Source organism: Phragmites australis, chromosome 20 (genome assembly GCF_958298935.1).
Source record: "Phragmites australis chromosome 20, lpPhrAust1.1, whole genome shotgun sequence".
In the NCBI taxonomy this organism is placed as follows: Eukaryota; Viridiplantae; Streptophyta; class Magnoliopsida; order Poales; family Poaceae; genus Phragmites; species Phragmites australis.
The window spans coordinates 4,801,302-4,813,555 of record NC_084940.1 but is presented as its reverse complement, the minus strand read 5'-3'; the positions used below and the strand labels follow the sequence as shown (position 1 = coordinate 4,813,555).

Genomic DNA, 12,254 nt, shown 5'->3' with positions numbered 1-12,254 from the left:
CTACCAAAGTCTTTTTTAAAAAAAAAAATAATTTTATACTCAACCAGAGTTGCACGATTTAGTAATGAATTAGACACATCTAAAAATAATTTTAGATTTATGGCATGTATACATATTTTTTGTAAAAAAATATATTTAAATATAAGCATTTATTCTATTTTTAGATTTTTTTACATCTAGATTTGCAACACTTATCTGTGACAACTTTAATGTGTGGCAGAAACAAAGGAAATTTTTAATAAATAATCCATTTGTTCGTTTGCATAAATGTAGTTATGTAAACAATTGTAAGTAGATTAGAATAGATCCGTGAGTAATTTAAGAAACAAGTTAAGATAACTCAGATTGGGTGTTCAACAAATTTTGTGAATAAATTAGAACCATTCAAAGAAAATATCAGATCTTGCTGCTACATATTTTCAATAAAAAATTAGAACAATTTATGAATAATTTTGCTGCAAGCAAAATTTAGAAAAACAAATTGGTTCAAACTTGTAAATAATTTTATATACTTTTAAAAATAAAATATATGTGAATACCATAAGACTTAAAATGCATATGCAGTTTTTAGATTTTATCTTATAATATCTCTATAATAGGAAAATAAGTATTCAAAAACACAGAGCCGCTCTACTTCGTTATTGGGCCTCGGGCTCGTGACCATGCTGTTGGGCTAGGTTGGCTTTTGTGTCTTCCTCGCTAAAAGCCTCCCGAGCTCATCTCCCAAAAAAGAAGGAAAAAAAATCCCGAGCCGAACTGCGATCGCCACGCCGGGGGACAGCGAGAGCATGGCGACGGCGGAGTTGGTCTGATCACGCCCGTGAGTCCCTCCTCGATCTCCTCTTCTCCCCGTCCGGAATCTGCGCTTCCTTTTGCTCGCTTCTTGCCTTCCTCACGTAATGGCGGCTAGGGTTTGGCGGACTTGCAGTTATTTCCTAGATGTAGGAATTCGACGGTTGAGGCGATCGTGCGATGCGTACCTGTTGTGCATGAATTATACGGTACTTTTTTGGCACATGAGAGAGGGGAAGTAGAGAAGCTGATGCTAGAACAGAAGTTTTGTCTGCGTGATGTTTTTTTTTTTTTTTTTTTGTCATTGAGAGTGATTGAAAGTTTCTGTAGTCATATAATTTTTTTTAGGAAATCTGTAGTCGCAATTTAGACTGCGCGAGATAACAGTTGAGAAGGAGTAATTTAGACCGCGCGAGATGACCTGTTGTGTTTTTTTCAGTTAGCCAAAATGCTGAAGCTTACAAGTGAGTTAACCTTTCATCGATTCCATGTTACTTGCCTGCAGATTTTTTTTAGTCTCAGTCTGTTACTCTGTATGCAGTACTATTTGTTTAAGTCAATCTTCTAAGCAGTACTCGTTTGGTGAGATCTGTTTGCAGAAGGATATTTTCCTTGACAGCATAGATTGTGCTTAGTATGGCTCCTAAGAAAACCAGTAGAAGGCGGGCAAAAACCGAGGAATGCATCATGAACTGTCTCCCAAGAGAACTCATTGAGCAGGTATTTTTTAGGCTTCCTGCAAGCTGTTTGTTGCGGTGCATTGGTGTCTGGAAGATGTGGCACAACATCATCTGAGAATCCCAGTTTGCTGCGGCACACCTCCAGCATGCACCCTCCTGTACCCTCCTTTTCTCCCCACAAGGGTCGATTTCAGGCAAACTGTACCCCAGTGATGCTATTCTCTTTGATGAAGCCTGGTCACCATCAACATGGGCAGTGCCTGTGATTGGGCCTGATGAGCACATGGGCTTGTTTGCTTATACACACCCACACCAACGATCAAGATTGCCAACCCTGCAACTGGTGAATGTCTGCATCTTCAGAAACCTATAAAGAGTTTGAAGGATGACCGCTTCTCTTTCTACATATTTGGATTTCACCCAGCCACAAAAGAATACAAGGTTATGTATTTTTTTCATGACCGCGACACCTATAACGAAGGCAGATTCAATGTCATTCAAGTATACACACTTGGTAATGAGAAATGAAAAGATGTTGTTACTTCAAAAGCTCTAAGCTTGAACTGTATGAAAAACTCCGGAGTAGTCATTATTGATGAAACAATGTATTGGCTAAACGGAGACATGGGGACTACTTGGCAGCATGTTGTTATGTCCTTTGATCTTGGTGTAGAAAGTTTTGCACAGATACAGCTTCCAGAAGTTGACCTTGAAGATTGCGCGTTTGGTGGTCCTCGTCATTATTGGATCACTGAGATAGATGGGAAGGTATGTGTATCAACTGCTCAAAGCATCAGTCATTTGGACAGAGTGTTTCTTGGTAAGCTGCAGATCTGGACACTAAATAAAAAGGTAGACCAAAGGTGGAGCCAGAAGTACAGTATTCAGCTCTCATCACTTTTCATTCGAGGACTGCATTTTGTTCATGGGGATAAGATTATGATTCAAGGTCGTGATAGTAACTTGTATTCTTATAAGTTGCTTCGAAAGAACTTTGAGATTGAATTGAGTAAGATGGTGAAGCTGTTGGATTTGAGTCCCCGCGGAGAGGGTGACATGCAATTCCATGTTTGTGTTAAGTCACCTGTGCCTTTAGATGTATATGCAAAGGCTGCTATAGTGCATAGGCCAAAGCGACAGGAGGGATGGAAATTGAAGAAGTGGAAGGCGTGGGAGCATGAGTTTACCAGAATAGAGAAATTGTGGAGCAGCATCCATCAATTGGAGCATAAAATGCTGGTATATTTGCTAAAGTGTCATTGCCCTTAACAAATATCTGTTATTCTTGAAGACTTTACAAATTGCTAAGTTGCCATTTTATAGGCACATCAGCAATCAAGATTGTTAACCTTGCAACTGGTGAATTTCTACATCTTGATAAACCTGTAAAGAATTTGAGGGGTGGTCACTTCTCTTTCTACAGCTTTGCATTTTACTCTGTCACGAAAGAATACAAGGTTACACACTTTTTTGTGGGCTCGAACCTAATACTCAAGGCACCGTTAGTGTCATTCAAGTTTACACACTTGGTAGTGAAAAATGAAGAGATGTGAGAACTCCGGAAGATCTAAGCTTGAGTTGTGTGAAAAATTCTGGAGTAGTTATTATTGATGGAACAATGTATTGGCTAACTGAAGACACCGGAGCTAGCTGGAAGCATGCAGTTATCTCCTTTGATCTAAGCGAATAAACTTTTGCACGGATATAATTGCCAGCAACTTCACTTGGGAGTTCTGATCGTCGTCATTACTGGATCACAGAGACAGACGGGAAGGTCTGTATAGCGACGGACAAACGAATAGACTCGAGGTATAGTGTGCTGTCATTTAATATCCAGTATTATATATGTGTCAATGTAGTATGTTAAATTGACAAAGTATTATGTTAAATTGTCAATTTGACATACTACAGTGACACATATATAATACTGGATATTAAATGACAGCACACTATACCTCGAGTCTATTCGTTTGTCCGTCGCTATACAGACCTTCCCGTCTGTCTCTGTGATCCAGTAACGACGACGATCAGAACTCCCAAGTGAAGTTGCTGGCAATTGTATCCGTACAAAAGTTTCTTCGCTTAGATCAAAGGAGATAACTGCATGCTTCCAGCTAGCTCCAGTGTCTTCAGTTAGCCAATACATTGTTCCATCAATAATAACTACTCCAGAATTTTTCACACAACTCAAGCTTAGATCTTCCAGAGTTCTCACATCTCTCCATTTTTCACTACCAAGTGTGTAAACTTGAATGACACTAACGGTGCCTTGAGTATAGGTTCGAGCCCACCAAAAAAGTGTGTAACCTTGTATTCTTTTCTGACAGGGTAAAATCCAAAGCTGTAGAAAGAGAAGTGATCACCCCTCAAATTCTTTACAGGTTTATCAAGATGTAGAAATTCACCAGTTGCAAGGTTAACAATCTTGATTGCTGATGTGCCTATAAAATGGCAACTTAGCAATTTGTAAAGTCTTCAAGAATAACAGATATTTGTTAAGGGCAATGACACTTTAGCAAATATACCAGCATTTTATGCTCCAATTGATGGATGCTGCTCCACAATTTCTCTATCCTGGTAAACTCATGCTCCCACGCCTTCCACTTCTTCAATTTCCATCCCTCCTGTCGCTTTGGCCTATGCAATATAGCAGCCTTTGCATATACATCTAAAGGCACAGGTGACTTAACACAAATATGGAATTGCATGTCACCCTCTCCGCGGGGACTCAAATCCAACAGCTTCACCATCTTACTCAATTCAATCTCAAAGTTCTTTCGAAGCAACTTATAAGAATACAAGTTACTATCACGACCTTGAATCATAATCTTATCCCCATGAACAAAATGCAGTCCTCGAATGAAAAGTGATGAGAGCTGAATACTGTACTTCTGGCTCCACCTTTGGTCTACCTTTTTATTTAGTGTCCAGATCTGCAGCTTACCAAGAAACACTCTGTCCAAATGACTGATGCTTTGAGCAGTTGATACACATACCTTCCCATCTATCTCAGTGATCCAATAATGACGAGGACCACCAAACGCGCAATCTTCAAGGTCAACTTCTGGAAGCTGTATCTGTGCAAAACTTTCTACACCAAGATCAAAGGACATAACAACATGCTGCCAAGTAGTCCCCATGTCTTCGTTTAGCCAATACATTGTTTCATCAACAATGACTACTCCGGAGTTTTTCACACAGTTCAAGCTTAGAGCTTTTGAAGTAACAACATCTTTTCATTTCTCATTACCAAGTGTGTATACTTGAATGACATTGAATCTGCCTTCGTTATAGGTGTCGTGGTCATGAAAAAAGTGCATAACCTTGTATTCTTTTGTGGCTGGGTGAAATTCAAATATGTAGAAAGAGAAGCGGTCATCCTTCAAACTCTTTATAGGTTTCTGAAGATGCAGACATTCACCAGTTGCAGGGTTGGCAATCTTGATCGTTGGTGTGGGTGTGTATAAGCAAACAAGCCCATGTTCTAGGTGTGGTCTAGGACTATTGGTAACATCTAGCTACACTATTGGTAACATCTAGCTACTGAATGAATTTTTCTTTCACAAGGATAAAATTGCATATTTGTCCGAACCAACCCAAACTTCGCCCTAAATGCCCTGCTGTTCATTCTTCTGCTACTTTTGAATGTTTCTAGCTGTATCTTGGAGCTAAAGATATCGAATCCTATATTTGTAAGGATCCAATTGTAAAGTTCTCTGCAATTAAGTTTGCACAAATTGTAAAGTTCTTTGCAGTTAAAATAAAACATTCAATATACACAGTCCTTGAACTTGCAAAACGAGCAGGGCAATCCAATACTTCGAAGCTAACGCTTAAAAAACATGCCAACCAAGAGCAGCAGCAGTATCTCTAATGAACAGAAATTGTTAGCTCTTTAGGGCATATAACAATAGCCTTAGCCATTGTCATATATTTTTTTCACATAAGGAGAAGACAAAAGAGGAGAATGAAGAACGAGCTCTCATGTAAGGGGCCAACTCTACACGAGCTCCAGGACAAAGAGGATGGAGAAGAAAGTGAAAGAGAGGGAAAGGGAAAATAGTGGGTTCACAAATAATCTTGCGGTACATCATAAACTTAGTTGCTCACAAGCGATGTCTAGCTGTCTAGGAGCTCTAAAAGTAACAAATGCGGGAATGATTAGCTTAATGAAGAACTCAAGTACTTAAAGGTGGAAGTAAAGCTCACTAGCACTCAATCTTAATCTCTCAACTCAACTCTCAAATCCTTATAAGAATTGAAGTCTAAGGGAGTGGGGAGAGCTATCAAATAGCTTAGTGTTCTTATCTCGTAGTAGGTCAGCAACAAATGAATGAAGGGGGTGAGGGGTATTTAAACTCAACCTTAAAAAACTAGCCGTTACACAGCTTTCTAGGTATAACCTAGAACTTTCGGGTTGACACGAGAACTCAGCACAGAGGATCCTAACCCGGAATTCCATCTGGAAGTTCCAGATTAAGATCACTAGAATCTGGAAGTTCAGAACCCATTCGGAACTTCAGGGTCCAGACTAGAAAAGCACCCAAGAACCCCAGTCCGGAATTAATGCGGAGGTTCCAGCTACTCGGAACTTCCGAGTATAACCCGAAACCTCCAGGTTGGTTTGAAAAACCAGACCGAACGCACCTTCCCGGAGCCCCATCCGAAGGTTGGCAACCCGGAAGTTTTGGATTGCACCCGAAATATCCGAATACAGAAAACAACTTAGAGATTCTCGGTGTTCGTGGGGTGATTTGTGTCTCTCATCTTTAGTTTAAATCGGTACTTTGAGCACCGAGACATCCTCAAGACAATCTATACGTATCTCTCTTGATAGTATGACATACCTATTCAAATTCAAATTAAAAGAATTTAAATCTATTGAGTATCCATATGCAGTTTCTCTTTTCCTTTTTGAGGGTCTCTAGCATTTTTTAACTTTTTTTAGGACTAATATCTATTCATAAACTCATTAAACTTTGTTACTCCAATAATCGCTTGTCATCAATTATCCAAAACTCACATAAGGGGCTTAGATGTAGTTTGCCGTACCCAGTCGCGTGGATAAGAGATAACTTGAGAATAAAAAAGAATAATAATGAAATATGTGCCAAAATGATCAAATCTATTTTAATCACTTGATCTAACTAAGTCTTGATTTCATATGAGAGAGTTTGCGAAGCCTTCTATCCTGAATACTTGTTTGATTAGTTTAAGATTGAAGTGGTGATCTCATTTAATATGATTGGGCTATGTGAACCTAAATAAGCCAATAATTCTCCAGTTTAGCTTGTGTAGCTTCATATTCTTGTGTAAATGTATCTTTTTCGAGCATTTGTGCAATTGGGAGCTCCACATTCCATTCTTTATATAGCCCTCTGAAGTGTCTAGCTCTTGCAAATGCTTTATGGTATACTTGTGAAAGCTTATTAGAATTGCATGGTCATGCATTGCATGTGGCTTTTGTTCTTGATGTTTGCATTGCCAAAGAAGGAGAAAATATGCTATACATAAAGAATCTTGAATAAATGAAAAAGGGAGAAAATATGCTACAATGAACCTATGCATTCATCAAGGGGGAGCATTTGAGTTTTCATTGTGATCTTTAGGTTTTTGCGTTCTTCTTATGCCAAGTGGCATCCTCTTTTGCTCCTTCTTGAGTTCTTGTTCATTTGGATGAGCTTCTTGAGTTTTTCTCAAACCATTTCTTTGTCTTGTGAAGTTGTCAATGCACTCATCAAGGGAGAAATTGAGAAACCAAGTTGAAATATACCTTGATTCATATGTGATGAGTGATTGACAATGATATTGTTTTGGTTTGAGGTTTTTGAGATTGTATGAGCATAGTTATGTACTGCAATTATAATCATAACTAATCAAAGTTACAGAGAAAATAGAGTTGACATGTTTGTCTTTGAGTCCAGAAAAATTGTACACACGGATGATCCAGCACTGAAGAAAATGAACTCGCTGGATGATTCGGCATTCACATGCAGTACACGCCAAAGCATTTCAACGAAGAAACAAAAAATTGAAGTACACGTCGGATGATCCGGTGTTATGAATCAATGAACGCCGGAGCTTTTATTGTAGAGAGATTGCAAACTGGCTCTAGCGGACTTGTATACACCGGAGTAATTTGTCCAGAGAAGGTGCAAAATAGGCTCCGGAAAGAATAGATATGTCGGATGGTCCGGCGATGGGCATGGATACATGCCGGACTATTTCTTGCAGAGAGGATCTCAGACGGCTTGTCTGCTGAGTTGAACACGTCGGATGGTTCAACGCTCAGGAGTGAACATCGGATCATCCGGCATTCACGAATTTTCAGAGATGGGTCATTTCTGCAGAGATTTTGATTTCAACTAACTTGTGATGGACTAAAATGGTATTGGAAGTACATGTTTGCTTGTCTTATAGTGTGTAGGTGATGGATGCAACTTGGTGACTAACGGTGGGAAGATCGGGGCTAAGAGGAGAGCTTGGTGCCTAGGGCAGAGTCAAGGGTGATCTTAGCTATACATGTGGAGGTCAAGCAAAGCATAAGATGGAGGATGAAGATGATATGTTGACAAAGTCAAGCAAAAGGGATGTCGGTGCAAGTGATAGGGCGGTCCGAGGGATCAGGAGTGGGAGAGACTTGCCGATGGTTAAGATCGCAAGACGGAGTACACGTGTTGTCATCGAGATGCTTGTATAAGGTGTATGCAAGTGATTGTGAGTCACGCTTTGAGAAGCGTGCAAGACGTTTTCCCGATTTAGCTGCAAAAATCGCGACAGGATGGAGTGCACGTGGTATTATCGCGAAGCTTGCGTCAAGGCGAGAATAGGTCATAAAAGGCGCCACGGGCATCCGATGGATGGAGAAAAATTCGAACAGAACTACCCACATGATAGTGGGAGTGCATTGTAAGTGAGGGTAGTTTAGGGACATGATTACTTAAGGGTTAAGTAAGCCTCTTAGATCTATAAATAGAGGGTTATAGCTAGTGGAAACACTTGAGCCTTTGAGAGTGTTGAGAGCATTCCACTTGTGTTGTGATGAAAGGGAAAGAGAAGTGCTTAGACTATGTTTAGGTGGGAGCTTTACGAGAAAAACACTTTGTAATCTGCTGAAAGAGAGTGTTTTTGCATATACTTGAGTTCATCTTGTTCTAGTCTCCTGCTTTTGGATCTCTCGTTTTTGTGCATGTTTTTGGTGTTTCCTTGTTGATTTTCGTTTTCTTGGGAGCTACTTATTTTTAGTCATGTAAGATGTGTTTTTCTTATTATTAGAGGATTAATCATCTTATATGAGTTGGTCTTGTACCATCCCAACACTCTGATCAATCAACTTGAAGAATCTCTTCTTCCGGTGGCTAGTTCTCTTATGTTTAGAAGTTTTTCTTCAAATTGCTTGATTCCTTGCGCTATGACTCTTAATATGGTCTTAACTGTAGGAAGCAAATTATATAAGACCCGGTCTCACATGTAGACCCTCGCCAGACATCAACACGTGTCCTCCATCACGGGGAAATGCGCACGCAGAGACCGTTGGATCAAGGATGAACGGCATGGATGCAGGTCTCGCAGGGGTCTTTCTCACCCAGGTCTTATATAATTTGCTTCCTTAACTGTAACCTAGTGTTCACTTTCATCTAATAGGAGCGTTAGTTTTAGAAGTATTACTTTTTGTTCTTGTCTTTATTGCTTTCGCATGTATTTTTGAGGTACGTTTGGCTCAAGAATAGTAAAAAATAATAAATTTCGAAAGAAATTTGTTAAGACGTCTATTCATCACCTCTAATCGCCTATCTCGGTACTGCACCTTGTAAACATTTTGAATTGGAAAGAGTATCTTTTATGCTAGTGATATATCTTATGCAATGTCATGGACAACCAAACTGCATTGTTTCATCGGAGGGAAGGCTATCACATCATTTTTGGCTTGCAAGTGCATCGCGTATATGAAATTTGCATACTCTTCCTGTATGTGATGCTTACTCTCACATTTCCGCAGGGTATTTCGACTTCAAATGCCAGCATTTCTCGTCAGTCCATGGCGACGACGATACTAAAACTCAAGAAGGAAATTTTTAGCTTGTTCGCAGAACTGAGACTCCTGTTTATTTCTTGCCAGAAAACAGCAACTTCTGTGGCACCATCTCTCATGTGTGTGGTGTGGAATTATGTCCATGTGGCTATGATTTCTTTTCTTCATAAAAAATTTTTAGAACACCGCTTGCCTGAATCCTTCTACGTCAGAGTTCCTGAGGATATCTCGTTTGCTTATATTCAGAGACTGACGGGCGACAAGAATTGGGTTTGCTGATTGCTATGATGCGAAATACAAATGTGTTCGACCTGTCTTTATTGCCGTTCTCTCAGGTTATCCGTATCAGTTACTGCACTGGAGTTTCAGGCTGTCGGTCATCAAGCATGTTGCCGCTTGCCTGACAAATGCATGCATCCGCTGGAGTTTCAGGCTGTCGCTGCCAGATGGCCGGAAGCTGCCGGTTTTCGCAGCAAACTGGGCGAGTCCCGGCGCACGGCATGGCGCGTTCTTCATTCCAAGAAATCGCTGCGGAGGCATGGAACCAAGACGTGCAGGACTGCAGGTGTCATCAATGGCAGGTATGCTTGTAGTATGATGCAGCGGTGACGACTGATGACTCAGGCTTTTATGCTGTACTGTATTCTTCTGAGGATGCAAACACCGGCACATCAGGGAGCAGGGAGGGATAGAGAGAGATTCCTCTGAAATGCTTCATGGAAGAAGCTTCATTGATAGCTCATGTTCGTCAGCATGGGAGCTTCATCTGCCACGGCATCAAGTGGTGAAGTTTGAAGAAATTTATGGGATCATAACCTCTCTCTTTTTTTTTTATCCTGAAGCAATCAGATGATTCTTGAAAATTTTCCCATGTGCATCTCATTTGTTCCTATGAAAGTTGAAACTATAGCCTACATAGTTTGTTTGGAAAAAAAAACTCTGTCCTCATGAGTCGTCCAAGTGAATCCAATTCAACTAAAAACCCACAGCTACAAACTATAATATGTTGACTTTGAAAATAAATCAATATTACCAAACATTTAGTGAAAATTATATGAAATACATTTATGAATGAATACTCACGAATACATCCAAAGTTGGTGTTTCAATCATAAAGGTGGTGTTGTTGTACCCAAACAGCCCCACTCATTCATGCGCGCCGCACATCTATTCAAGATGCCATCCATTCTCCTTTTGCACATGTTTGTGTCATTTTTTTATTGCGTCATTTGGATCTTCCGGATCTTTTCTCTGAAGCAAGAAAATCACACCAAATGCCTGACCTAAACTCATGTGAGCACTAACAAGCCTTGGTGCCCCAGTTGCAATCTTTTCCCCATGTAGAATAATGCCTGGAGACATGAAGATAAAGCAGGTACATGTGTACTAACAACTAAGAGAGCAAAACCCTGAAATTAAGGAGTGCAATTTCAGCTCCAATCACCAGGCATTGTGCTTGGGAGACATTGATGTGACCAAAGAAAGTGAGAAACAGACCGAGATCCTGTTTGAAACATAAGAATTTCACGTATAACAGTTCAACTGTAGGGGAAAAAAATCGGGAAACAAAAACCCTACGTTCCAAGCAAGGCCTAAAGCTTGCGAGTAGAATCAAGTAGCAGTGGATCTCCATTTTCTTGCTTGCAATGCAAACATGGAAAGGGCAGGTTAGGCAGTGATACGGGTGTGCTCTTTTGTGTGTTCCAAAGCATGCGACAGATCACCCTTTTGCGACGTGACTTCCGGGAAAAACATCAAACATGGGGTAGTGCCACCAGAACTACCAAAGTGGCTAGGTTAGGTCAGGTGGTAGCCAGCCATCTTGCTGATAACAACATAAATAAAATCACAACAATATAGGCTAATAATAGATGCACTTTTTTGGACAAGAAAAGTTTTGTCTACAAGTTGTTGCCTTGCTGTTTCATGCATTATAGTATATCAAATGTTAAAATGTTAATGACTGATAATTAAATGTCATGAAAACCAAGTGTATTAAGCTAATGGAGCGTCCATGATTACATCCATATCCAGCTCTAGGATTTTCAGTGATACAACACGTCAGGGGATAACAAAGGCACAAAGATTCGTTATGAATTATTGGATCCTTAAACTTTGCCTTTCATTTGCACGTCCCGGGACGAATATAACTTGCTTTGTTTAAATCTTCTGTTGTCATGCATGCAGGGGAGAAAGCCAAATTTTCAGTAGCTGTTCATCCCACTTCATAAGACACATCCAACTTGCCCTGATCCCCACTCCTATGTCTCTACTTTGAACTGAACCTATATCTCTTACCATGCTCTATGCTACTAATTTTTAACCTGAAAGATGATCATGGCATGCAAGCTATGATCAAACGTCGGTAGGCTCAGTGCGGCAGACAGATGCCCCAAGCTCGTCAATTCCTGTCCGGCTCTGATCAGGCTAAAAAATGTAGCATTTCATACGTACACTTAGCTTGGAAGTAGTAACTGGATTAACAGTACTTCGAAGAAGTAAATCCAGTCTGCTAGCATCTTTAACAATTGTAGTTTGTTGGTGAAAGAATTTTCTTCACTGACAGAAATCATCATGGTCGCTTGCAAATGTTACTCCTTCTAATACTAAATATAAGTCTATTAGGATATCGATACGGTCTTCAATATAGTACTTTGACTAATAATATCTATAAAAATAAATTAATTCAAATAGAAGGGGTTATATTATGATAGTATTTTTCATAATGAATCTAGTAACATCAATCTTAT

The 12,254-nt window shown here is 39.9% G+C and overlaps 1 protein-coding gene across 7 annotated transcripts; it reads left to right on the top strand.

Moving 5' to 3' along the window:
• Nucleotides 1–689: 689 nt before the first annotated feature.
• LOC133901938 (uncharacterized) lies at nucleotides 690–10,375 on the top strand. 7 transcript variants are annotated; one of them, XM_062343488.1, is made up of 5 exons: nucleotides 690–820; nucleotides 1,392–1,512; nucleotides 8,912–9,061; nucleotides 9,472–9,623; nucleotides 9,751–10,375. In XM_062343488.1, the coding sequence occupies exons 2-5, from the start codon at nucleotides 1,429–1,431 to the stop codon at nucleotides 9,755–9,757; spliced, it is 393 nt and encodes a 130-aa protein (XP_062199472.1). In that variant the 5' UTR covers nucleotides 690–820; nucleotides 1,392–1,428; the 3' UTR covers nucleotides 9,758–10,375. The 7 variants fall into 7 exon arrangements, 2 of the variants coding, with proteins under 2 accessions (XP_062199472.1, XP_062199471.1); XR_009906805.1 differs by having other exon boundaries at nucleotides 8,912–9,035; nucleotides 9,472–10,375; XM_062343487.1 differs by having other exon boundaries at nucleotides 9,472–10,375.
• The last annotated feature ends 1,879 nt before the right edge of the window (nucleotides 10,376–12,254 follow it).